The sequence below is a fragment of the Ananas comosus genome, linkage group 13, assembly GCF_001540865.1.
Source record: "Ananas comosus cultivar F153 linkage group 13, ASM154086v1, whole genome shotgun sequence".
Taxonomy (NCBI): domain Eukaryota; kingdom Viridiplantae; phylum Streptophyta; class Magnoliopsida; order Poales; family Bromeliaceae; genus Ananas; species Ananas comosus.
Window position 1 is genome coordinate 1699165 of NC_033633.1, and position 26556 is coordinate 1725720.

A 26556-nucleotide genomic window follows, 5' to 3' on the forward strand; every position below is an offset into this window, starting at 1 on the left:
AAATCCGTCATGCTGCGATAAAAAAATGAAACAGAAATGAAAAAACCCTTCCGCCTTCAGATTCGCCCAGTCTGCATCCTATGCACGGGGTGTAAGCAATAGTCTCTCCTCTTTCCTCTTTCTTTCTCCCCTTCCACTTTTAGTCACCCACTCACCCCAGCAGCAGCAGCAGCGGTAATAATTGAGGATGGGAAATCTGGTGCTGAAGTGCGTTAGAGGGGATTGTACGGATTTCCTCGATCCTCCCGAGGAGCCGCCGAGTGGGCCGTTGGGCCCCCACGGGCTCACCCCTGCCACCGTCGCCGTCTCCGCCCTCGCCCACGACCTCCTCAACTTCGACGCTACCTCTCAGGTACAATTCATTAAATTTCAATAAAAAAAAATCTCAGGAATGTTTTTTAGACGATGCTTAGAAAAAAAAAAAAAACATCTCCTCCCAGCATCCCACTATTATTTCTTATTTTTTGATGCTTTAAAACATTCGAATTTATCTCACAAGCAAGCGTCAGCGTACGCAGCGAGTAAGCCACTTTGCGTCCTTAAATATTGTTTTTCTATGTTACACGTTATTTGGCACACCGACCGTCCCCAGCGCAAGTGGCAGAAAAACTTGATGGTTGGTAGTCGATATCCAAGTTTGAATCCTAGTTAATTCACGTTATTTGGCACTAAATTTAAATAGAAAATATTATCTATATACTCTTTTTGGAATGTACATCTTAGACGCTCCATCTGTGAAACAACCGTTGTACTCTAAAAAGTGTTTTAAACATTTTTATATTTAGTCGGCTCATGACGTTGGCTTAAATTAAATGAGAGAAAATTAATATGCTAGGAGCCTGACGTGACTCTAACTCAGCACTTCCTACTCTGATATCATGTGAAATAATCGTTGTACTCTAAAATCTTAAGCTGTTAGAGAACGGTATTTTAAATATTTTTATATTTAACACCATCCAAGGATTGATGTAACCTTTTTCAGGTTTTAGTTAAAAAAAGAAAAGAAGGGTAGGACAAGTAGGTTTATGTAAGGTTTATATGTAGCATCGTTCAATTTAAATAAAACTCAATCAATTTCGGGTGAGAGAAATTTAGTTTTTTTTTTTTTTTTTTTTTTTTTTTTTTTTTTTTTTTTTTTTTTTTTTTTTTTTCTTTGAGAGATAGGTAGGACGCTATCCGCTTCGTTTATTTTATTTAGAAATAAACTTAGCTGAAAATATGAATCAATTAGGATTCGAACTTGGAATCTCGGATACCAACCACCAAGTTCTTTGCCACATGCTCTAGGGACGGTCGGTAGAGAAATTTAGTTGAGTTCATTTAGAAATGAAATTCTTTCGGAGTTCCGCTGGATTCAATTTTCTTTTGTTGCTTGGTAAAATTTAAGAAATCATTTCAATGTGATTAGTTTATGGTATTTTGGAATATTGATAAAGAATAACAAATGAATTCTTATCAAATCCGACTTCAAATTATAAGAATTGGATGAAAATCATTTGTATTATGAAAAATTCAACAAATTTTTCTGAATAAATTGAATTTCCATTAACATTTTATAAAAACAACATAGTTGAAAAATAAATAAATAAATAAATAAATTCTAATTCTTTATAATTCTAAGGTTTCGAGCAGGGGGGGATCTAAATGTATAGAACCTGAATTGAGACCCATTTAAATTGGCTATTCAAATTTTTTTAAGAAAAAAGTTAATTGTGTTTGTTTTATTGTTATTAGTTAATTTGATTTAGATTATATGATGACTATGGTACTTTAAAATTCGGATTGGTCATTTATTTAGATGTTGGTGACTAAACTATTTTGAATTTTTTGCTCGAATACCATATAAAATAATCACTTGAAGTTTGATATTATATTATTTAACATTGATCAAATCGAATGTAATTCAGATAACTTCCAAATATTTTATTCTAATTATTGTGGTTTGATTTTTTTTTAAATTTTTTTTTTTCTCTGGTTGGGAATGTTAGGTTCCAGAGGGATTAAGTCGACACGTGACCTCGTCAAAGAAGGAACAAGCTAATTGGTAATTTCTTGTTCATTTAATTTCGAGGATCACAAAATAAAACAACAAATTAAGAGCAGTTTTTTTTTTTTTGTTGGAATGTATGGAGTTAACTTGAGATAAAATGAATTGTTAATATCTCGGTTCGAACAGAATAACTACTAAGTTTTTCTCTCTATTTTTTAAAGGGTTGTGTTTTCGTTGCATGAACATCTTATTTAGCATTCTCTTTTGTTTATCTAAGAAACAAGTTAAGGTGCTTTTAAAAAAAAAAAAAAAATAGCATACTATTCATTTTATTTATTAGAAGTCTGAACTACATTACAGGGGTGAGGTAATCGGCCTGAGTGGAGATGACGAACGAAAAAAAAAAGAGAAGTTGAGGATTAACAAATAAGAAGTAGCTACTTTGCCGAGATGAATTTCTCCCACAATTAAAAGAATCGCATTAATCTTTCTAAAATTACATCATTTTTGGCATTTCAAATAACCCACTAGCAAGCTATTAGTCTAGTCAGTCTAGAATGAGTAGGCTGAGTTCTCTATCTTGATATTCACTTATCCCAGACGGCAGTCACATCGTCACCCAAATCCATCGACTAAAATCCCCTCTAAGGCTGTCGCTACTAGGAATTTACTAAATATACATTGCATGAATAAATGGTCCACAGTTTTCTCATCCAACCCGCACAGTACACAGGTTGTGACCCCGACCCACTCTCTTGTAAGTAGGTTGTCCGCCGTAAGATGCCTCTTCTTAAGGTGCCTTATATACCAACTTAATGTAGGTATAAGAAGCTACTGGAGGCATGGAAACAATCCAAGCCACCACCCAAAGCACCAGAAGAAGCAACCAACCTTGTTGTATTGACCCTGAAGAGGCTTCACAGGACAGAGGTTGAGGTGAATCATTTGAGCTCCAATATAATTTTGTTCACCGAAATTCACACATGTAATAAGCTAATCTTTGATTATCTTTTTCTTCAGGGTCTCTTAGCATTCTATGGCCTTCCGCCTGCTTCGCGACCCGTCGCAGAAAGCTCAGATGTTCCATCATCTTGGCCTGAAGGGGTGAAGTTTGAGTTACACACTCTGCCAGTTATGAACACCCTCACCTTGCATCTTCAGCAAGAGAATTACAAATATTATGTTTGTGGCTAACACTTTTGGTTACTTAACTGTTACATTCTCGATCGAGTTCCAGAGTTAAAACTTGTCTCAGATTAGTTACTTAATGTTTATATCACAATTTTTGTAGGCTAACTTAACTGATAACAAAAGATGTGTCTAGCTACGAAAATCGCCTTCTTTAAGCATGTTGGCTGTTTTGTAACTTTCGAACTTTGGAACTGATACCGTCAGGTCAATAAAAAGTGTGTTGTCGACGGAGATGGCTTGACCGTGTACGTGGACACCGCAGTACCCAGAGAGTCGGCGAATGTCCCACGAGAAGTGCATGAAGCGGCCATCGAGAGGACCAGAGCTCGAGCTGCAAAGGACTATGCAAAGGCCGACGCACTTCACAAGAGCATTATTGAGGCAGGATATAGGTAGGGAAATTCAGTTTTCGTCGAGAGTCTAATTGTAATGCTTCGTGTACCTTCGAAGGTCCCCTCGAATGTTGTCGATGAATTTGCGTTGTACATGTGACAGTTGGTGATCGGTTTAACATTTTAAAGTTGATGATATATCAGGTGTCATGTTTGAATTGAAGATACTAAACCAATTCTACACAAATTTTCCACTTCAGGGTCCTTAATGGTCCCAACAATGAGGAGACGCTCGCGAGAAAGTACCGCATAAGATTGAGGTATGCATCATATTACAGCTCCATCTAGAGATATTATTCGCTGGCCGACATGTATCTTCTCAGCGTAAATTGTACTACATCTCTTGCTCTAATACCATGGAACTCACCTATTTTCTTTCTAAAACCTAAGCTACAATCCGTACCTTTGCGATCGTTATCATTCCATAAAATTCGTTGATAAACAAGATCAAAATGCTGATGTAATTTCCTTATGAGAAGTCCCAAATTTGCTCACTATGAGCCATAAATGTAGGGGAGTCGATGCGCCAGAAGGGAAGATGCCTTATGGGAGGGAGTCCAAGGATGAATTGAGTAGGCTAGTTCAAGGAAAGAGACTGAAGATCCATGTATATGGAGATGATCAGTATGGTCGATGCATCGGCGACGTATACTGCGATGACATATTTATTCAGGTGAAACTGTAATATCAATTAACACTCTCGTACGCGAATCACAATTGCAGTGTTTTTCAATTCTCACTTCTGTGTAAATGGCAAACTTCAGGAGCAAATGCTAAAGAGAGGCTTCGCATGGCACTATGCGGTGTATGACCGACGCCCGGAGTTCGCGAAGGTGAGTTCTGCGAAAGAAAAGCTCTGTCGAAAAGCTTTCGCTGACAGTGAATTGTTCATTTGCATATTTTTTTATCCGGGACTTGGAATCTCTTTAAATGCTCGGATATTTAGAGATAAACGGTTGTTTCACATGTTCAGGTTCGCAATTTGCGAACAATTTGAATTGGTGGCAGTCGATTCTTAAGGTTTAAAGTTCTACTCACTGCAGTGGGAAAAAGAAGCGAGTTCGGCTCGGAGAGGGCTGTGGGCTTCATCGAACCCGGAGAAGCCGTGGGAATGGAGAAAAGATCACCGAAATGCAGGAAGAGAACACAATGTCCCCATTCAGGTGTACTGATTGATCACTAAGCTCTTATAAAAAGTGTAACTTGTGATTTATGGGAACTTCCTTGTGATATATAATTGTATAATTAATGAGTGGGATCTGGAACTGCTTACTTATCCAATGCTGCAAACATGGTTTGAAGTGCTTTTAAGCTTTGCTGTAATAGTGAATTTGCTGTTGTGTAGCTTTTAATACTCTGAAATTTTTAGCAAATTATGTTGCTTTGGCATTTTCAGATGCTTCACTGCATATGAACATTTAACAATGTCCTACTGAGAACTAATGCATGCACCAGTGTACCATTTCTTGAATAGAGATAATTGAAGTTAATTTGAACCATCATGTAATTCAATATTATGGTGAATAATTGCTGCATATGAAGGGCTGTAATGATTCAGTCAGGTAGCAATAATAATTTATTAGGCCCAAACTATCGGTCCAAAATGCTTAAACGTAGTTATTGTTAATAGGGTGCAAGGTCTCGTATATTCTAAATTAGATTTTTTTTTTTTCTTCCGATGTGAGACTATTGGGGCATTATAAGTTTTTTTTGTTTAGACTCTGATATTCTCGTCATGTCTAAAATCAATCACAGACATATAGATCAAAATTTTCAATGGTGTAGTATTTTGCACCGTATAACAATTTTTATTATTAAGGTGCAAGCCCTCGTATATTTCAAATCAGAAATTTTTTTTTTTTCATCCGATGTGATACTAGTGAGAGAGTTATACTTTCAGATCAAACCAGCTAACGAGAACTAAAACATTGCATCCAGGCCGGATTTTATTTTTTATTTTTTTAATCTCGTGAGATGAAAAAACTGTGACAATATCAATTTTATAAAAAGAAGCGAAAAAGATCCCCCATTAATTATTACTTTACGGGGAAAATCAATGGGCTAGTACATTGCACGATTATAAGATCATGTAACTTTGGTTGTTCAATTTTTCACCATCATGCATGGCATCATCTACCTGATTGAATTAGCATAGTACCAGGTGGACTCATCCTGTGCCGATTCTCGCCTTGATCGCCCTCTCCGTCGACGGCGATCACCAAATTCTCGCCTCGATCGCCCTCTCCGTCGACGACGACAATCGCCAACCGCTCGCTCCAAGTCGGAGGGCTCGATTTCTCCGACGGGCCCGAGCTACCTTCTCTCTCCAACGGCTCCAACCCTTGCACCCCCTCCTCGGTCCCCCTTTCACAAAAACTACCTCCCTCCACGTCGTAAAAATTCCCCGTCCTCACCTCTTGCGCCAACGAGCACGACCAGCAGAACAACCACCGCGCAACATCACTCACCGCAGCACTGCCGCAGCAAAACCGACTCTCGGGGAGTTTGAACCTCTTCCTCATTCGTACTCGCCAGAAGCCGCCGTACAAAACCCCGAGGAAGCACAAAACAATCCCTATTACCCCCACTATATACCTAACGACCTCATCATTTATGCTCAGCGCCGCCACGTTAAAAACCCAAAAAGGAGCAATGCAGAGGAACATAAATGTAAATATATGCACGTACATGTTACCGAATCCGAGCCGCTCCATGTTCCACCCAAACACACAAAATGTGCAAAAAAATGAGAGAGAGGCCACAGTGAGATCATCCCAGCAATCAAATAACCCGCCAACCCAGACCGGTTTTGTCACAACGACCCTTCCACTATAGACTTTTTGCAAATTAGTCCCTGACTCGTTGTGCGGCTCCGGCGACTCAACGGTCGCCACGTGTCCGCGTTTTTTACCCAGAGGCCCATAAATCATGTAGAGGGCCGCTACGATCGGCGCGGCGAGGCCCAGGCCCATGAAGAGATATACGGCCCAATCGGGCCGGTTTTTGCTCGTGTAGGCCCAAAAGAGGGCGCAATACGCGTACTGGGAGAAGCACGTGAGGTGGAAAAGCGACACCACGAAAAATATATGCGCGCGCTCGTAGGGTCCACACGCGGGGTTCTTGCAGTAGGTCTTGCGGAGCTCGGCCGCGTCGGACGATCTCCACCGCAGGATGAGGATCAGGTGGTGCGTGATCAGCGGGTGTTGGTAGAGGCACATGATCGTGAAGAGGGCGTTGAGGATTTGGTTCGTGGTCTCGGTCCACCGTTTCCGCTCCGAGCTTTTGCGGATTGCACCGTTTAACGAACCCGTCATTAAGAGGAAGAGTAATAGCACACCTATTATTTATTCAAAAAAGTGATATTAAAAAAAAAAACATCATGTAATTAAATTTGAACTCAAAAACGCCTGCTTTGATAATATACATATAATAAGAAAACTATAATTTCAGAAATATAAACTCAAAAAATTACGAGTAACGTACCTATTGCGACGAAGAAGAGCCAAACGAGGAGGGCAATGTTGAGGGGCTTCTTGGCCCAGCTCTTGCAGTAGTCGAAAAGCGCTTTCCAGTCGACTTTGCGGACGAACGGCACGCGGAAGCGCGGCGGGGAGGAGCCGTCGACGGCGGCGGCGGTGGCGCTTTTTCGGCTCCCGTGCCGCTTTGTCATGAAGCCGAAGTTGAGGAACCAGTCCTTGGAGGGCCGCGCTTTCAGGAAGTCGAGAAGCCGCTTCTCCCTATCGGGGGTGCGGTGCAGAAGCGCTTTCTCGACCGTTGGGACGTAGATGGGGATGTAGTCGCGGAGCTTCATGCTGCTGCTGCTGCTGCTGTTGTTGTTGTTACCGGTGCTGAGTTTAATCTCTTCGTGTGGCGGTGAATGAGTCTTATTTCTCTCTTCGGATCTTTCATTCGAGTCCATGAATTGGATGGATATTAACTGCTTATCTGTTTAGTGTTTGGAAACCAAAAAAAAGAGAAAAAAGAAATCATTTGCATGCTTTGGCTTAAAATGAAAATAAAAAAAAAATAGTGATCAAAGTATGTATATGTAATCCTGATCAATATTGAAGCATTTTGCTACAATATTAACAAATTAGAATCTCTACAAAAATGCATGATGCTGGAGATAATAAATAACATCTTTTTTATACTTAGCAAAGAACAATTAATTAATCTTATAAGCAATAATTAAACTTATAGTAATTACCTCTTTCTCTCTACTAGCTTGATATATCCTCTCCTCCTCCTTTAGTTTTAAAGGTAATAAAAATAGAGCTTGGGAAATGCATGCTTTTTTTTTATTGCTTCTATATATACAAACAAACGTAAGAAGAATAACTAAAATGAAAGGGACAAATGGGCATGGGCTTCTCCGCGCGCCTGCAAATAGTTTTGTTCCATTGTACGTGTTGCGTCAAAACATGCAACTTCTTTATTATTACTTAAGAAAAGTAAATAATTAATTAGTCGTAGTAGTAAAATACTAAAAATGTTGAGAGAGAGAGAGAGAGAGAGAGTTGACGGGTCAAAGAGAGGTAAGAGAGAGAAAGAGAGAAAAAAAAATTTCATGCTCTCCGTGCACAGTGCACCGCACCGTAAAAAAATTAAAATGTATACTAATACTATCTCAGAGATTAATTAAGCTCCAGCATGAGACTAAATTTGAGAGTTTTGCCTTCGGCTTAGGCTGTCGGAAAGAAAAATAGCAAGTAATCAGCTAGAAATGTAATTAACGTAATTAGGTTTCAAATGTCAGGGATTTAAGCTCTTCATGCGAGCTCAAATTTGGAGGGGTTTTGCAATCTATTCAAACTGCCGGAGAGAAAGATATAGCAAACAATTTGCTTTGTTTATTTTCTTAAAAATAATTAAACTCAGTTAAAAATAGTGAAGTACTTAGATTTCAAACTTTGAAACGTCTCATGCTTCAAACCTATATATAAGAAATAGGCATTCAAAATTTATAACATGTGATATATGACTCTTTAAAGATTTATAAATATTTTATATATTAAAATTTAATTTTTAGACCTTTATATTTACTTTCAAAAAGTGCGGCGCATGGCGCAACGGGTTCATGCAGTAATTTCGGCGGACTCATTGGGGTCTAGAAGGCCGGCGCGGAAACGGTCGGCGGCGGGACCTCGGACTCTGACCAGATTCCACTCACCCTGCCGTGTTGGGTCAGATTTGAGGGCTGAAATTACCAAATTGCCCCGAAGTCGAAGTGGCATAACCTAGGGATTTGATGGATCGCCCCTGGCCGTTGGATTGACGACTCACCAAAACACGATTACAATGTTGTTAAGATCTCCTATTCTGACTGCGTAAAGGTTCTGCAAATATACAGTAAATTATAAATATATTTTTATAAAATTTAACTTTCATACATTATTTATATAAAATTCTTAATATTTTTAAATATGTTTCTGCTGTTAGAATTTGTTAGAAAAATTTAATTAACCACAGATTAAATACTTAACCCTGGAAAGTAAATAAGGTAACTTATATTTTTATCTATTTTATATTATATTTTATTTTCTCAATTAAAATTCTAACAAAGGAAACTCATATTCTTCTTCCTCATCCTTTTCCTCTCTCTTCTTTATACTAATTTTGAATCCATAACTAGAATTTTTCTGTCTCCATTCATTCACAACTAGAATTTTTTTGTTTCTTCGCTCATATCAAATACTGTTTTTCTTTGCCATTCAATTTCTTCTATATTTCTTTTTTGTTCAAAAGAAAAAAATTTAGGAGAAAAAGAGTGACAAAAAAGATTGCAATAATGGTGGAATGGATTGGATTTTAAAAAGGAAGAAGATGGGGAAAAGAAGACTACTGAAAATTTTTGGGAGAACATTTCTGCACAATTATTACTGTTGTGACTATTTGAAGGGACATATTGGTGGAATGGGTTGGATTTTAAAAGTTAAACTTTATAGGAATATATTTACGATTCACTATATTTGCAGAATTTGAATGCATTTAACCCTATATTTATTATCATAATTATTTGGCTATAAAAACTTTTAAGTCATCTGAAAACAGTATTTTTATGTTTTATATTCGACACCTAAGTCGTTTGAAGTGTTCGCTAGCTTAATTCATGGTTGGTTTTGTATTTTTTTTTTTTGAGAAAAAATAACATGCTAGCCACTTTGTTTATTTCATTTAGAAATAAACTTAGCTAGAAATATAAATCAACTAGGATTCGAACTAGGGTCTTGGATACGAACCACCAAGCCCTTTTGCCACTTACGCTAGGAACGGTCGGTGTTGGTTTTGTAATATTAATTTGAATAAATTTTACTTTACTATGCTTCAAATCTAAACACTTATAACTTATTAGGGTATGCATAAAACAATTTCCTGTTATGGTAACAAAGAAATCCATTTGTCTCTATTTAAAACGACTTAAAACATTAATCTATGGGTCATTTTTATATAAAAAAATTTACTTTTTGGTTATTCAATTTAGCGTGGTCAGATTATATATATATATATATACATATATAAAGGATCTGTAGATTTAATATACATGACAAAAAATCTTGCCAAAATTTTGGGAAGCAGCTCCCTAATTCAACATAGCGCCATATGTTTGATTCATTCCATATCGGGCATGCTCTTTAAATCGTTACTGAGTCCTATACATGTGATTTGAATTTATCACATTTGACACTTGTTACTGTAAGAGATGTGTCTCACGCTACTTATATAAGACACATGCTATAAAATTTTGAGAAAACTTCAAAAAACCGACGTGTGGTTTCGTAGTTTCTCACTTTGCCCCCTGTGGTTTAAAATGTATCAATTTGCCCCATGTGGTTTCTTTTTTCTCTTTTTCTTATCAATTTTATTATTATTTTTTTAAAATTAGTGATAAAGTTAAAATTAAAGGATACTAAAGTGAATATTTGATAAATCTAGATCGGTATTTGAAGTTTTTTGTATATAATTTAATGAAATATTAACGAAAAAGCTACCAAAAAAATAAAAACGAAACCACAGGAAGGCAAATTGATACACTTTAAACCACATGGTACTAAAGTGAGAAACAATGAAACCACAGGAGGGTTTTTGAAATTTTCCCTAAAATTTTTGGATCCTCGACAAGAAAAGTTACGAACAATCAACAAAGTGCAATTTTGAGATTCACAAATATTCATACTTGTCAATGTAATACAATTAAGCTCTAAATGTAATTTCCATTCCTCAGCCCAAAAAAATCTTACAATAATGTACTGCTTAATTTTCAAAGAAGCAATACGCAATCAGAAAGTTCAGATTGTATGATGAACTATAAATTAAACCATAATATTACTTGACAAGATAACAAGAAATCATGATAACAGTTTTTTTTTGAGAAAGAGGTAGCCAAGCTACCTGCTTTATGCATTAAGCTAAATAAACTAAGCGTACAGTATGGAAGCAGTTAGGACCTCCGAAGCGAGCCAAACGGGAAAAACATAAAAAAGGAGAAAACTTAAAAGAAGGTGGAGGAGTTGCCAGTGCGGTTAGTGTGGTTCAATCCAGGATTTTGTCAGGAGATTGGTGCGCTCAAGTGCTCGGATGGCGTTGGGGGTCTTCGAGTGGAAAATAAAGTTGTTTCTTCCCGTCCACACGATCCACCAAATAGCCGCCAAAAAGGTTTGGGCTTTTGATCTTTGCGCTGTGTCAGTGATAGCATATATTTTGTTCTAGAAAGCCTGAACACTGCTCAAGTACGCAATGGGTACATCCGTCCAGATGAGTAAGAAGCGAGCGAAGACATAGTTGCTGAATAGATGGTCGCAGCTCTCCGTAGCAAACGCACAGAATACACAGTGATCGTCGACCGGCATCCCACGGATTAGCAGTCTGTCAGCAGTGAGTAGTCTCTTACGGATTAACATCCAGATGAAGACTTTGATTTTAATTGGAATTTTTAAAATCCAGATATGTTGGTTCTTCGTGTCCCTAAGTCTAGCGTTGTCGATAAACCTGTAGAGGGATTTGACCGTGAACAGATGGTTGGGGGTCCACCGCCATCTGAGTAGGTCCGAGCAGGTCCTGGGGCTATAATGAAGGAGTAGGTCTTTAAGTAGTGCATATTGTCTAAGGTTGTTGGTGGATTGATACGCCACAAAACCTCTGCAGATGAAATGCCATCTCCATCCGTTAGAGCTCCAACATTGTGAGACTCTGACCTCCTTATTCCTTGTATTGGCATAAATGTCTAGGAACATGGTGCGCAGGGGGGGTTTCTCCAATCCAGATGTCTGTCCACATCTTGATGTTGTTACCGTCTCCAAGGTCGTATGATAGTCCACATTTGAACATTTCTCGACACCGGAGCACACTTTTCCACTACTGGGAGTACGGAACAAAGGCTGTGCCCTCGTGCAACGGCCTACGTCTGGTGTAATAGAGAGTTCTTATCATGATAACATTACTACAACATGTCTATGTAGGTTAAGCAAATTAACATAGATGCATGATCATTTTCGTTCAATTATAAAGCTTGAAGAAAAATAGCTTTATAAATGCGGCAAATAGACTAAAAACAAATACTTTAATACCTTGGTAAACACTGCCAAAGCAATTTATGCTACTGTCGCAGAAAAACTGCCAAAATTATGATAAAAAACAATGTATCTGCTGTGACAATTAATATCAGAATTAGTTTTGGCAATATGAGTTCTCCTGCATTAATGATCAGGAACCTTTAAATTGAATAGCTCTGCATTGTAAGTTCCTTTAGATCCTATATCATGAATGAGACATGCTACACCTGTAAATAAATGAGTTGCTTCATAAATTCTCAGGGCTTGTTTTTTTAATCTACTATCTACACTGTTATCCTTGTTTGTGTACTTCGAAGAGAACTTACAAGTTTCCCTACAGTGGCTAATGATAGGATATTGGAGTCTTAAAAATATGATGAAAAGCAAATTTTTAAGAATTTCGTAAACTAATAGTGCAAATAATAAGTAAAACCAGCGCCATTTGATGAATTGATTCTAATCGAGTCGAACTTGGATCGCCAATACAATAAGAGAATACAGATTTAGACCGTTGAACAACCGTCTGATAAAGTGGCAGAAAAAAACAGAATGCAGTATAGTTTGCTGATGTATTATAGTCTCCATTTTTGAATGCTATGATGTATTAACTATAGTTAGCTGAGCTACAAAACATCAGAACATATCAGAATCATCTTAGTATCCGAAGCTGTTGCAGAATTATTCATTTAAAAATATCGAGCATTCGTCACTCAATTTCTTAGAATTTGGTGAATTTCTGCGAATATCGATACCAGATACATTAATATTGAGTCAAAGTCTGTAAGATTTTCCATTTACATCAGAATAACTCAAATAAATTCTTTTAAAATTTGAACAAAAGAAGGCAAGTATGCAAATATTGGTGTTTACTTTTGGCAGAGCTAAACTAAATTAAACCGAAGTCACAGAATATGCAAAGAGAATTGAATTTCTCAATCTCGAACTACTCGATATTCATTTACAAATCATCTTTTGCCTTTGATTAATTAGGGAATTAGTACCCTTTGTGTACATATTTTTTTTAAAAAAAACAAACAAATATATACTAAAAGGTAATCACATTGTATATAATCCCTCCAATTTCAACTTTCAAACATTTTCAATCGAAATCGACGAATTATCCGCTACATCATTAGCACAAGAAGGAGGTGGCCCAATTTCATTATCAACAACAGCTTCATCTTCTAACTGCATCAATGGTTGAACAGGTGGATTCATTGTTTCAATTGCGTTATTACCTTCCTCTTTTATCGAATCCGAACTGTTCAACGCCTCTCCCTCACCGTCCACTAGTTTCCGATAGAAACTATCGTCCTCTACATCATAAAAGTTCCCGGTACGCACCTCTTGAGCTAAAGAACAAGCCCAACAAAACATCCACTGCATATAATCGGTAAGAGAAGCCGATCCACAGCAGAAGCTGTTCCCGGGGAGCTTGAACTTCTTCCTCATTTGAATCCTCCAAAATCCGCCGTAGAGCAAACCAAAGATACATAAAACTATCCCCGCGGCGCCCACTATATCGCCGATAACGTAGTTGTGGATGTTGAGAGCGGAGATGTTGAAAATCCAAAACGGAGCAACACATAGTAAGAGAAAAGTGAACATATGAACATACATGTTACCGAAGCCGAGCCTCTCCATGTTCCACCCGAATACGCAGAAGGTGCAAAAGAACGAGAGGTAGCCAACGGTTGCATCATCACCGCAATCGAAAAGCCCCCCGACCCACTCCGGTTTGCTCACCACAACCCTTCTTTCGAACAACTTGAACTTCTTCGACGGCCTAGAATGATCAGAATCAGAATCAGAAGCTTTTCCTTGTGATTCCTCATCTGAGTCAGAACTATATTCTCTTCCTAGAGGACCGTAAACCGCATACACTCCCGCAAAGACGGGGGCGGCGGTGCCCAAAACAAAAAAGAGATCCTCGGCGAATTCGGGTCGGTTCGAGCTATTGAATCCCCAGTACAGACCACACAATGCATACTGGCACAGGCAAGTTGTATGAAGGAGGAGAATAACAACTATCATATGAGCCCACTCGCGTGGGCGATAAGCTCCGTTTTTGCAGTACACTTTCCTAAGTTGTACGACGTCCTCCGACCGCCACCGACACGCTAGAAACAAGTGGTGGAAGAGAGTAGGGTGTTGGTATATGCTCATGAGGGTGAACAAGGCATTCAGTATTTGGGTGTTGATCTCAATCCAGTGGTTTCGCGACGATTTCGTCGGGAAGGCCTTGTTCAGCAATCCTAGGTAGAGCAGAACCAACATGGTCCCGGAGGCGGCGACGCAGAGGAACCAAACAAGGAGAGCAGTGTTCATCGGATGCGACAACCAAGCCTTGCAGAAGCTGAAGAGAGAAGCCCAGTTGATCTTCCTGATGAAGTGAATATGGAAGTGTCGACGAATGCCGACCGGAGAAGGGACCGAGATCGAGATTTCCTCTCTGCGGTCGACCGTTCGACGGAAAATTCTCAGCGGTGACCGGAATTTGAGCCTCTTGAACCAATCCATGGAAGGGCTGGCTTTCAGGAAATCCAAAAGCCTTCTTTCGCGGGCGCTTTCGCCGATCAGCCTTTCCTGGAGAGTCGGAATTCTGACGCGGTATTCCCTCAGCTTCGGCGTGCTCGGAATCGTCAGAAGATCTGATTCTTTGCAGATATCGTCTTCGCTTTCATCATTAGCAGCAACTACCATTATCCTCAGCAAATCAGTCTTTTCGCAGGAGTAAAATGATTTCTGCATGAAAACAGAATCAAACTAAAGCACTCAGGTTGTGAATTGGACTTCCCACATATGTAACACAAAATTTTGAGTCCTCAATCCCCTTGATAATAACTTTAAAGAGAACAATTATAAGAACTATGCTCTAATCTTGTTCTATTGATTTTGATTAAAGTAATCTTCAATCCATCTTAACACTGCATCTTCTACCTTACTAGCCACTATTAATTGAATCTTCAACATCCAAAATAAATCAATAAAAAAGGGAATTTAATTACTACTATTGTGAGGGAGCTTACCTCTAGGATGAGAACGTAGGAAAAGAAGCCAATAAAAAGTGTCTTAAGTCCTGTAACTCCTCTTCCCCCCTTTTCTCAGCAATTTTATTAGGAGAGGAAACTTATATGAAGAGCACATATAATTCCTACTTGATGCCTATTTAATTTGGTATTTACAAATAAGGACAAGAGAATTATTAATGGATGCTGGTTTGTGGTCGTGTACTTAGCATTTCTCACAATAAATTAGAAAAGGAAATGTAACCACTTCTATAAGACTAATAACTAAAGCAGAAGGGAGAAAGGAGAAATTATACCTGCACCGGGTGTATAAATTCATCCCATATACCACACACACTTAAAAACTCTCTATGGTAGAGGTCTCAACATCAGAATCTAATTATATATATATATATTTACAGAAAACCTCCCTGTAATAACTCGCTTTTTCACTTTCCCTCCCTGACATTTAAAAACCTACATTTTGCCCCCATGTAAAATGAAAAATGTTCACAGAAGGGTTACGGTGTGTAAAATGATCATTTTGCCCCTCGGCATTGTCGTCTTCTTCCCTATCTTCCTCAGCCGCCCCTTCGTTCGGCCGCGATTCTCACCTCAATCGGCCGCGATTTCTCTCCATTTTCTTCTCCACCTACTCCCCTTCTCCTCCTGCACCCTCGCCGCCCTCGATTTCGGCGACAGTAGGAGAAAACCGAGGTGGGTGACAGTAGGAGAAGGGCAAAGAAGGCGAAGGCGAAGGCGAGGCGGCGGAGGACGGCGAAGGGGATGTGGGTGAGGGCGAGGCAGTGGAGGACGGCGCAGCGGCTAGGCGGCGAGGCGGCGAGGCGGCGGCGAGGTGGCGAGCCGAAGGGAGTCGAAGCAATAGGGAGATGGCAAAGGGTATTTTCGGCATAAAAATATATTTTTTAACGGAACCCTGACGGAACCCTAACGGTAGGGGGTGAAGTGCACATTTTTTATTTTACAGAGGGGCAAAGTGTAGGTTTTTAAATGTCAGGGAGGGAAAGTGAAAAAACGGATTATTACAGAGGAATTTTCTATAATTTAGCCTATATATATTCCGGTTATGATGCTATTGATAGCACCAAGCATGCTACCGAGTTTTCCACCTTTATATTTAATCCTTGCCTTATAATTTAGCCTATATATATATATATATATGTCATTGATTTCTCACGAGTAAACAAACGGCTCTTTTTAAGACTACTTGATGTCTATTTACAGATTTTCAAAATACATGATTTTCGTACATGAGATCTTAGAAGATCCTTAGAAATGTTACACTTTTGGTCTTCAAATTATAAGGCGCATGACACTTTGATTATGAAACTATAATTTGTTGTGATTTTTGACTTGAAAATTTTAAATTATTATAATCAAGTCCTACAATCTACTTTAGCTAACTAAATATTAATGTTTTACTAATATGACGGTTTTTGTGATTAATGACACGATAATAAATTAAGGCGACACGTCTCTTCTACATCAACGATATGTCAACTAAATTGGATCGTGGGACTTAATTATAATACTTCAGAGGGCTTGAGCTATAAATTATAATAAATGAAAAGGTGTCACCCACCATATAATTTGAGGACCAAAATTATAATTTAGAGTATACTTAATTATACGCCCGGTGCATGCAATAATTTGCGGTGTGAATAGGGGAAAATTGGTCACGGTCAGCTCAGCGGCCGTTCAAACTACGCACATTGTGGAAGTCAAACAGCGCCTTATAATTACGAAATTGCCATCGGTATGGAGACGGTCAAGATTGGTCGTCCATCCAATTAATTTGTAGACCGCCGTAGTAGAACAAGTCCCAAGCGTATATTTGCATGTACGAGACGTATAAGCGTATAACTTCAGGTAAAGTTTCTTAGAATAGCAAATAATAATAATAAAGTTTCTTCTAGGGGTTGATGGTTTATGATTTCACGTTATCCTTTTAATTTATTTTAGTTTTGTTCTTTTTTTTCTTTCTTTCTTTTTCTTTTTTCTAAGGCCCCGGCTGTCTCACCTTGTAGCCAAGTTCATACTCTAAATGAATAAAACGATAACATGCTACCTTTTCTCAAAAAAAAATAAAAATAAAATAAATGCACCACTTTTGAGAACTAAGCTTTTTTGGCTATTGGATTAAACAACGTGCAATTAAGATGATAGTGATTCCTTAGTTTTTTTTTTTTTTTTTTTTTTTTTTTGAGAGATAGATAACATGCTACTCGCTTCGTTTATTTCATTTAGAAATAAACTTAGCTAGAAATGTGAATCAACTAGGATTCGAACTTGGGACCTCGGGTACTAACCATCAAGTCCTTTGCCACTTGCGCTAGGAACAGTGGGTGATTCCTTAGTATTAAATGAGTGGTTGGTTGAATAGTATGATCTAACGAGTAAAAATCTTCAAAAAAATAGATTTTAACGACGAAAAACTTAATACCACCAAGTGCTTGGTGCTATTAATAGGATAGTAGTCGGAGCTTCCACCGGGGGTGAACACTACTCGATTTAAACTGAATTATTGAAGCGAGCTTACTCAGTTCTAATTTGATTTGATTTGATTTTATATATTTTAACACGTGTTATCCTTTAAATAAAATATTTTAATATATACTATTATTGTTATATATAAAAGGGTTTTTGCTTATTTATTTTTGTCTACTATTTAAAATTTCAAATATATTCTAAAATTATTAAAATACCCTTCTAAACTTTAATTTTTATTAGTAAATTCTAGGAATTTTGAGATATTTGAGGGGATTTTTTGAAAATCATATTTCGGTTAATTAGGGATTTGTTAGATATTTTTTAAAAGTTTTAGAGGGTATATTAGAAAATATATTTTCAAGTAATTTAATAAAAAATCTCAAAAAAAAGAAAACTTCAAATATCACCATGTGGTTTCGCACTTTCTTACTTTAGTACCCTATGGTTTAAAACGTGTTACTTTAGTATCTAGTGATTTCATTTTTCTCTTTTCGTTATTCCCTATATTATTTTTTTTGTTAAATCATTGACAACGTTAAAACCACATGATACTAAAGTAAAAATTTGGTAAATCACAGAATATTAAAGTGAATATTGGGTAAACCATAAGTGGGATATCTAAAGTTTTTTGTGTATAATTTCACAAAAAGTTAAAAGGAGGTGCTGATGGAAAGAAAAAAAAAAAAACTACCCGATACTAAAATAACACACTTTAAATTACATAGAATTAAAATAAGAAAGTGCGAAATTACACGATGGTATTTGAAGTTTATCTAAAAAAAATTAATATTTTTTTTGCAAGGCAGATGTTTTTAAACTAGAGTTTCTATTTTTAATAGCGTGTTGACTTTTCAGCCTTGTATTTAAACATATTTCTCTTTCCTTTCGCCCTTTTTTGACCTACTGGCCTTTTTTGTTTGGAAAATTCAACACCAGCTTGACATGGAAAACGTAAATAGTTCACACTATGGAAAGCTAAGTTGTTTTATCAAATTTGGACTTGTGTCCACAAACCGTTACTCACCTTGCTAAGAAAAGAAACCTGCTTGTGGTTTTATTTATGCAATTAGGTATTTTAAGATCCTGCAGTATCTCTAGCACTAATTTAAAAGTTTTAATTTAGTCACAAACTTTAGTTTCTACAATTAGGACCCTTCTCTTCTAAGAAACTCTTAAGATCACGAAAGAAACAACAAAATAATAACAATGATGATATGATATAATGGACGTAGGAATTGAACTCAGAAACTCTTGAAAAGAAGAGGTTTTATACCGTGCTAAAAGGCTCGGATCCAACGACAAAATATAAGTTGCCAGAGAACAGTGTTTGATATTATATATACTCAACAGATGAATTAGAAATCCACATCAATAATCAAAGTCGAAATAAACACAATTCTGAGACTTTTCCATTCAAGCTGCATTGCTTGCTTATTCGAATCTTTTCGACGAAGGAATAAGAAAGAAAAGTTTTATTAAAAACAGAAGACACAAACCGTTCCTTACCATTTTGCATTGTCATTGCTTTTCATTTTCTCGAACCACCGGAATCGATTTCGAGCATTCGATTACCGAAGACTTAATTTTTTTACATATCTATGCATTGTTTAGTATGAAACTTCTGCAGATTTTTGTATTAACCAAATAAAACAGCTTCTCTAGAGCAAGTGATGTGAATGAAGAGACAATATAAATTATTCAGAAAAAAAAAGGTGAAAATTTCAGAGTATAGAAATGGACTAAATACACAGAATGCCGTATATGTTCTTTATACACTCAAAATGGAAAATATGTACTGTAGGAAGATTTAACAAGTACGCAAGTTCGGATCGAAATAAACTCACTGTTCTTCTCTCTGTATAACAGAAGGAATAGGAGGTTTCATCATCTCTTCTTTGCCCTTCGTAGGCAAATGCTCTTCTGGAGTATGCCCACCGGAAAATCTACTAGGAGTCGACTGGATCTCGATCTTAAAAATGGACGGACTCGAATTACCCCTGTAGGGTGAACTGGGGTTGGACCTGAAAAGAGGCGACCCATCTTCGCGAGGCAAAGGAGACATAGTAAGTTGAGTTCCATCGTTTAAATCTTTCACAAAAAGCTTATCTTCGACAATCTCGTAGTAATCCGCCGTCCTCACTTCCTGAGCAAGAGAACACCAACAACAAAAAAGCCACTGAAAACAGTCGGTAACCGAGGGACGTCCACAGCAAAAGTTATTACTGGGAAGTTTAAATCTTTTCCTCATTTGAATTCTCCAAAAGCCTCCATAAAGTAAACCGAAGAAACAGAGGACAGCACCGGAAAGCCCTAATGCCTCTCGAACGGCTTCGTTGTTTATGTTAACTGCTGCTAAGTTGAAGATAAAGAAGGGGGCCGAGCAAAAGAGGAGGAAAGTTGCAATGTGAACGTACATATTGCCGAATCCAAGCCTCTGCATATTCCAACCAAATACACAGCAGCTGCAGAAGATCGAGAGGTAGGCCAGAGATATATCGTCCCAAAAATCGAAAAGGCCTCCCACCCACTCTGGCCTACTCTCAGTAGCCCCGCGTTCTTCGCTTGCAATGAAAGAATACTTCTTTGCGAGCGATTTTGCTCTAAGAGCTCCTGGTTTGCTATCGACAGTGGAAATAATCTCACTTTGTGCCTCTTGATCCATTTCGGTTTCGTAATCCCTCCCCAGGGGGCTAAGAATATTGTACACACTGGCAAAAGCTGGGGCTGCAATCGCGACAGAGATGCAGAGACCGACGCCGATTGCAGGGCGTCTAGACCTTGGATACCCTAAATTTAGACCGCACAATGCATACTGAGCAAAGCAATTCAAATGGAGAAGAAGCACCACGACCATCATATGCATCCATTCGTGAGGCTTGTAAGTGCCGTTTTTACAATATACTTTTCTAAGCTTCAGGATGTCTTTGGGTTCCCACCTACACAAGAGCACTAGGTGGTAGAACCGTTTCGGGTGTTGATAGAGGCACATTAAAGTGAATAAAGCATTCAGGATTTGGTTGTTGACTTCAAACCAGCTGTCTCTTTGGGATTTTTCGGGTAAAGCATGATTTAGCATGCCAGTCATGACGAGGAAAAGGATAGCGCCAGAAATGGCTACACAAGCAATCCAAACGAAAAGAGCCAAGTTCATAGGGTCTTTAATCCATTCCTTGGATAGTTGCCACAGATGAGCCCAATTGATTTTCCTGATGAAGAGTATGTGAAAATGATGCGGGTCAGAATGAACCGAGCGCGAGATCTCGTCTCGTTCCAATGCGATTTGGCGGAACTTGATTGAGGGAGAAGCACCAAACTTCCTTAACCTGGCTCCACTTGGCAGTGCCTTGAAAATATTCATAAAATTGTTCCGCTGATTACTTTCACTCAAGAGTTCCTTTTTAGATGATGATTGAATGTAAAGAGAGATTTCATCTTTGGTGCTGTAAGAATTGTCTGATATCAAACCTGGTTCCTGAATTTCATCTGTGAATTTTTCATTATTAACAACAGAAACCATCCTCTTAAGCAGGCGATCTAAGCTTTATACTGCAATGGAGTTCACGGCTTCACGCTCAAAACCATTGTTCTCAGGATTGATAATTTCCCAGTTAAACAGCTTGAGGGCATCCTATATCAGATGATGCCCTGGAAATGAACATGAAATATGATGAGCGTGTAAGAGCAGAATAGTACTTTGCGGATATCCCTCATATTTAATCCAAACCGAACAGAAGTTCAGTAGTCGAACAAACAGATTTTCTGATAGTAACTTTATTTTCAAACTAATAGTTCCCAATATCAAGTACAAATTAATATGGGATCAAAAAAATAACACCAGAAAAAGCAAAAAACATAAGCGCATCCTAATTCCAAAAGTTCATAACTACATAAGAATACCGAATTGCAACTTTGCTAAGCAATGCTCGACTAAGGAGGTAAAACCATATCAGTTACATTCATCACAAAAAAAAAAAAGAAAAAAAAAAAACCTACATAAAAGTGACTTTTTGTGATTTTTGACAGCCTAAAGCATATATGTGGGAAATTTTCTTGAGGAGACCAACACAAACTGAACTGTGAATATTTTACAGAGCTAAAATAAAGGTGAAACAGATACATTTTAGGTGGCTTTGCTAACATGATATTCAACAAATACAAATAAGCAGATGTATAGTGACAAGCTAACAATAGTAGCCATATAAGTAGATAATGCACCAGTATTTCAATTTCTAAGTTTTACCTACAATATTCTTATCTAAGTTTTACTAGTATTTTACTAGTATTATTATCTTTAAGAGTAAGAATATTTCCTTCTATTGTTAACTGATCTCTCATTACTTTCACTTACATATCAACAAAAGTTAGTAAATTGTTTTTGTTGGGTGATTAGAAGCAGCAAATACACACGACCGTAAAGATAATAAATACACACGGCCGTAGAAAAATGCAAAGAAATGCACCAAGAATGAAGAGAGTTCAAATCTCAAATCAATTATCTTAAACTAATGAAGGCAAAACACTAAAGAAAAAAATTAAAAAAAAAAAAAACAAAGGAAGGAAAAAAGAGACATGTAAGGTACCGATGTTACTGGCTATATTACTGGTAGAAAACCATGAATAGTACACGAATGAATGCAAAACCAGACCATCGAGCTCGAATTAACAGTAATAGCATAAGCCTGATGAGGAAGCATAAAGAGACATTCGAGGAACAATCAACCCAGAGTGTAGATAAATAAAAGTTATCAACCCAAATGTGTACTATCTCCTAGCATTGGTGCATTAGATGGTTTCCTTGGAAAACCATTGCAAGAAAAGTAAATTCTTAGGAATAATATAACTATGAAACCATGGTGATCTTACTAGGAGTTGTGTGCCTAATGCAAAAGAAGAAAAGAGTGCCTTATCTAACAACATATAGCAGCGTTAAAACGATATCAGAATTGAGCGGCAATGCACTCAATCCACAACATGAGCTAGTTTTACTGTAATGATTCAGTCCACTAACACTAATAACTAGTCGGATCCTAAACCACAAGCCCAAAATGCTAGAGCGCAACTAGCTATTATTAGAGCCCTTGGTTTTTATATTCTTATATGCAATTCCTTTCTCATCTAATGTGAGACTGTTGGATCGCCGCGTCACGTTTACACTTAAGAATGAGGTGAACATCGAGAACTCCTCTACCGCCTAACGCCGCAAACCTCCCTGTTCTCATACTTTCGCCATCTATTTCTACAAACTGCGCCTAGTGACTACCTCAACTCTCATGATTTTTTTTTTTTTTTTTTTTGGTGAAAGCTTGCTTGCGTAATTACTGGAGGCATCTGCCACTCCTCTCTTCTATGATCTAAAAAAATTTATTACCGACACACAGATTAGGGCAAGAGAAACGCGAAAACAAGATAAATTAGATAAATTCAACCCCTCAAATCACTCCTCAGATCAAACTGGGCAACAAAGTAACAAATTAAACTAAAATTTTAAAAAATGCAACAACAAAAGGAAAGCAAAAATTACCTAAATCAAGTAACCAACACTAACAAATACATCCACACAATTAAATTCAACTACAGAACCATTTCACTACCAAAAAAAAAAGAAAAATATATATAGTGTTAGATTAAAAAGGAGGGGAAAAAGAATTAGAAAACGCACCAATGATTTCCAGATCCGATAAGAAACGTCTGGGGATTAAGCAAAGGAAGAGGATTAGGGTTTTTTTTTTTTTTGCTATTTTTTTATTTTTATTCTTACTTCCACAACAAGGTGGGAGCTTTACAACGCGGATGTGAACGGAGAAGGGAGACTCTCCGCTTTAAAAGTCGCGAAAAATTAGGAAATAATAATTTGGAGGAGTTGGTGTGTAGTGATGGGTAGCGTTTATTCTCTTCCTCTAATCTCTATATGGGAGAAGGAAAAGATTTTTAGGAAAATAAATAAAAAAAGGAAAAAAAAAGAATAAAAAAATAGTTTTGAGGTGATTTGGAGATTTTTTTTTTTTTTTTTTTCACAATAACCCTATAAACATGCTTGAAATTAGTATTAAATGCGAAGGGTAAAAATAATTCTACAATGGATGATTCCTCGGCTGCAAGATGTCACAAATTACACTAAAATAAATTTGATCGGCTTCTAATACATTTTGCTCTCCAAAATTAAATTTTTGACTAAACTTGCAAATAATAGAAACTTCGGACTGTAGCTGCAAAATTCAAAATATTGAAGATTTTGTTGAAATAAAAACAATAAAAAAATTGGTTCACCATTTATTTTCCTTTGCCATTAGTCCATAATGCATCACCCTCATTCCATGTGTCACATTAAGGATTGTTCTTATCATTGACCGTTTCTAGAGCAAGTGATAAAGGGCCCGATGGTTGGTACCTGAGATCCCAAATTCGAACCCTAGTTGATTCATATTTTCAGTTAAGTTTATTTTTAAATAAAATAAATGAAGCATGTAGCGTTATCTATCTTTAAAAAAAAAAAAGATTGTTCTTGTGCCCTTTTAAAATTTTCTATATTTTCATCTCCTTAATTTTCTTACGACTTTTTATTTATTTATTTATTTACACATAATCTTTTTGATACGAAGAATTTGTAATGTAAAGATACTAAAATTTTTAGAGAACAAATTTAATTTTCTCTCGTTATGTTTGCGCCAAACTAGCATTTTGTAACAGTTTGCCTGCTGTAATAAATAATCTGTCGCTCCTTAGTTTCTAGTTCAATGTGATTTTTTTTTTTCCATCCTTCCTCTAATTTCTTAATTCATAACCGAATTAACTTATATTTTATTTCATATTGATATGTAACTTTGATTCTTGGGTTCTACAACTTTTTATTTTTATTTTTCAGAATGTTGTGAAGGATTGGTAGAAAAAATGGAATCATCTGAAGCTACAAATGGATGAATTAATGTATATTTTTTAAGCTCAGATCTGTAATTTTCTTGCTACAGTTTTAAAGATACTTTATGTCACACAATCTTTACACAAAAGTTGATTATTCCCCCAACCAATGAATTGATGATCTTGGTTATCATGAGTATCTACCTAATGATGGGATCAACTTAAGTTAGATTATGGAAATCTAGTCACACCCAAATGTATTATCATTTTCCTAATATTAGCATATGATATTGGCAGATCAAATTTTAATGGTGATAGCTAACTTTGTCATTTTGTTCCTCAAAAGACGATTAAGTCGTGAGTATCGGTCACGGCCTTACGGCCAGCGTCGTCAATATCACGTAAATTTGCTCTCATCCTATCAAAATTGAAACTTTGAATATTATGGGCCATTTAAATAGAATACTCACCGATAAACTTGGATATAATTATAGGCTGATTAAGTTCTCGACTTGCACATAGAATTGCTAAAAAGTAAAATGGTATTAGAAGTGTAAAATCATGTACAAATTAATAATTGAAGTTGGGTGATTTGGCATACCAGAGGCATGTAAAAGAAGAGAAAATACAAAAGAGAGGGAAATTGCAAGAATGTTCATGTTGTAATTAAAGATACATTAATTCTAAAAGTGACATATGTCAATTCTCCATGGGTCCATTGTGGTAACACAATGTCTCTTATTTGCTCAATTATTGATTATCAATACACCCCTTCACTTATATGAACAAATTAATTATATGTTCCCCTGTTGATAAATTATCAAAACACCCCTTCCATTGTGGCACCCCACTATGTACCTCTTATTTGCTCAAATATCTATGGATTTTTTCAAAAAATGGCCCCTATTGATAGCCAAGAGAAATAATATTAAATAACTATTTATCTTCAAAAATTTCAGTTGCTAGAGAAATATATATGTTTAGATTTAAGATAATTTGATAAACTCAAGATATGAGCTTTGATTAAATCGAACTAAAAGTCTGATCTGACAGGACTAGAACTCATGACCTTATGCTTCAAGACTATATGAATTAGTCATTTATCTATAATAACTTAAGATGTAAGAAAATATATAATATTTTAAGATTATATACTCAAATCTGTCATATTAGATATGTTGGTATGTACCTTTTTGACTATGTATAGCCATCTAAAACAGGAAATAGAAGAAGGTCAAAGCACTGAGAGGGAACAAATTAAGTGGGAACTACTGCTATAAATAAACAAGGAATGGCCCATATGAATCAAGTGTTGAAGCTGTTTTTATGTTCTTTGAGACTCAGAGAGAGAGAGAGAGAGAGAGAGAGAGAGAGAGAGAGAGAGAGAGGTGAGTTGTGCAAGATGGAGAAGCAGGGCACGTGCATTACCAGCTATCTAACAACATTCCTTCCACCTCAGAAGTTTTAGATAGCTAGTTATTCATGTGCCCATCTTCTCCACCAAGCACACCTCACCTACACATATTTTGAGGTAAGTTTTTATCATGCTTCTGACCTTATAAATCTTTTATTTAGTCCATGGGACATAATATATTGAGAGAGTTGATCATAGAAGAGCACAAACAATGTTCTAAATATGTTTAAAGTACTCCCCTAATCACTCCCTCCATTGCTCTTAATTTACTGTCCTTGAGTTTTGAGAACAAGGAATGTATGGGAGTGTTGAAGCAAATAAAAACCAACCATATTATTCTTCAATCCAACTCTATTGTTTACTTTGCTAGCTTTTGTTTTAATTTGAATACCAAGTCCAAACACTATCATGTTCAAATCACACTTTAGTTTTTATCTATAATGCTGAGTTACTTTTTCATGCTCATATTGCTCTTGATTTGGATATTTTTGAGATAAGTAGCCATTTACTCTTTTCGATATTCTTTTTGTAATCAGTGTCAATAACTTTTAAGATAAAAATGAAGTAGAGGACATATTTAGGTACATTACTTCTGTAAAGCATTTTACAATTCTCTTTGGTTTTTTTTCCATCATGCTGAACTATT

General features: G+C 36.9%; 4 protein-coding genes across 4 annotated transcripts; 1 reads left to right on the forward strand and 3 right to left on the reverse strand.

The window, feature by feature from the left end:
• Nucleotides 117-4968, forward strand: LOC109719597 (probable staphylococcal-like nuclease CAN1). The gene is made up of 9 exons (XM_020246368.1): nucleotides 117-352; nucleotides 1989-2044; nucleotides 2812-2926; nucleotides 3011-3121; nucleotides 3386-3573; nucleotides 3774-3833; nucleotides 4087-4246; nucleotides 4338-4406; nucleotides 4617-4968. Exons 1-9 carry the CDS (start codon nucleotides 188-190, stop codon nucleotides 4743-4745), a joined length of 1053 nt encoding a protein of 350 aa, XP_020101957.1. The 5' UTR covers nucleotides 117-187; the 3' UTR covers nucleotides 4746-4968.
• On the reverse strand, nucleotides 5641-7838 carry LOC109719591. Its single transcript, XM_020246361.1, has 3 exons — nucleotides 7781-7838; nucleotides 7057-7518; nucleotides 5641-6910 (listed from the first exon to the last, which is right to left on the reverse strand). The coding sequence occupies exons 2-3, from the start codon at nucleotides 7490-7492 to the stop codon at nucleotides 5703-5705; spliced, it is 1644 nt and encodes a 547-aa protein (XP_020101950.1). The 5' UTR covers nucleotides 7493-7518; nucleotides 7781-7838; the 3' UTR covers nucleotides 5641-5702.
• Nucleotides 13035-15293, reverse strand: LOC109719593. The gene is made up of 2 exons (XM_020246363.1): nucleotides 15152-15293; nucleotides 13035-14867 (listed from the first exon to the last, which is right to left on the reverse strand). The coding sequence occupies exon 2, from the start codon at nucleotides 14823-14825 to the stop codon at nucleotides 13212-13214; it is 1614 nt and encodes a 537-aa protein (XP_020101952.1). The 5' UTR covers nucleotides 14826-14867; nucleotides 15152-15293; the 3' UTR covers nucleotides 13035-13211.
• Nucleotides 19315-23551, reverse strand: LOC109719590. The gene is made up of 2 exons (XM_020246360.1): nucleotides 23301-23551; nucleotides 19315-21286 (listed from the first exon to the last, which is right to left on the reverse strand). Exon 2 carries the CDS (start codon nucleotides 21156-21158, stop codon nucleotides 19482-19484), a length of 1677 nt encoding a protein of 558 aa, XP_020101949.1. The 5' UTR covers nucleotides 21159-21286; nucleotides 23301-23551; the 3' UTR covers nucleotides 19315-19481.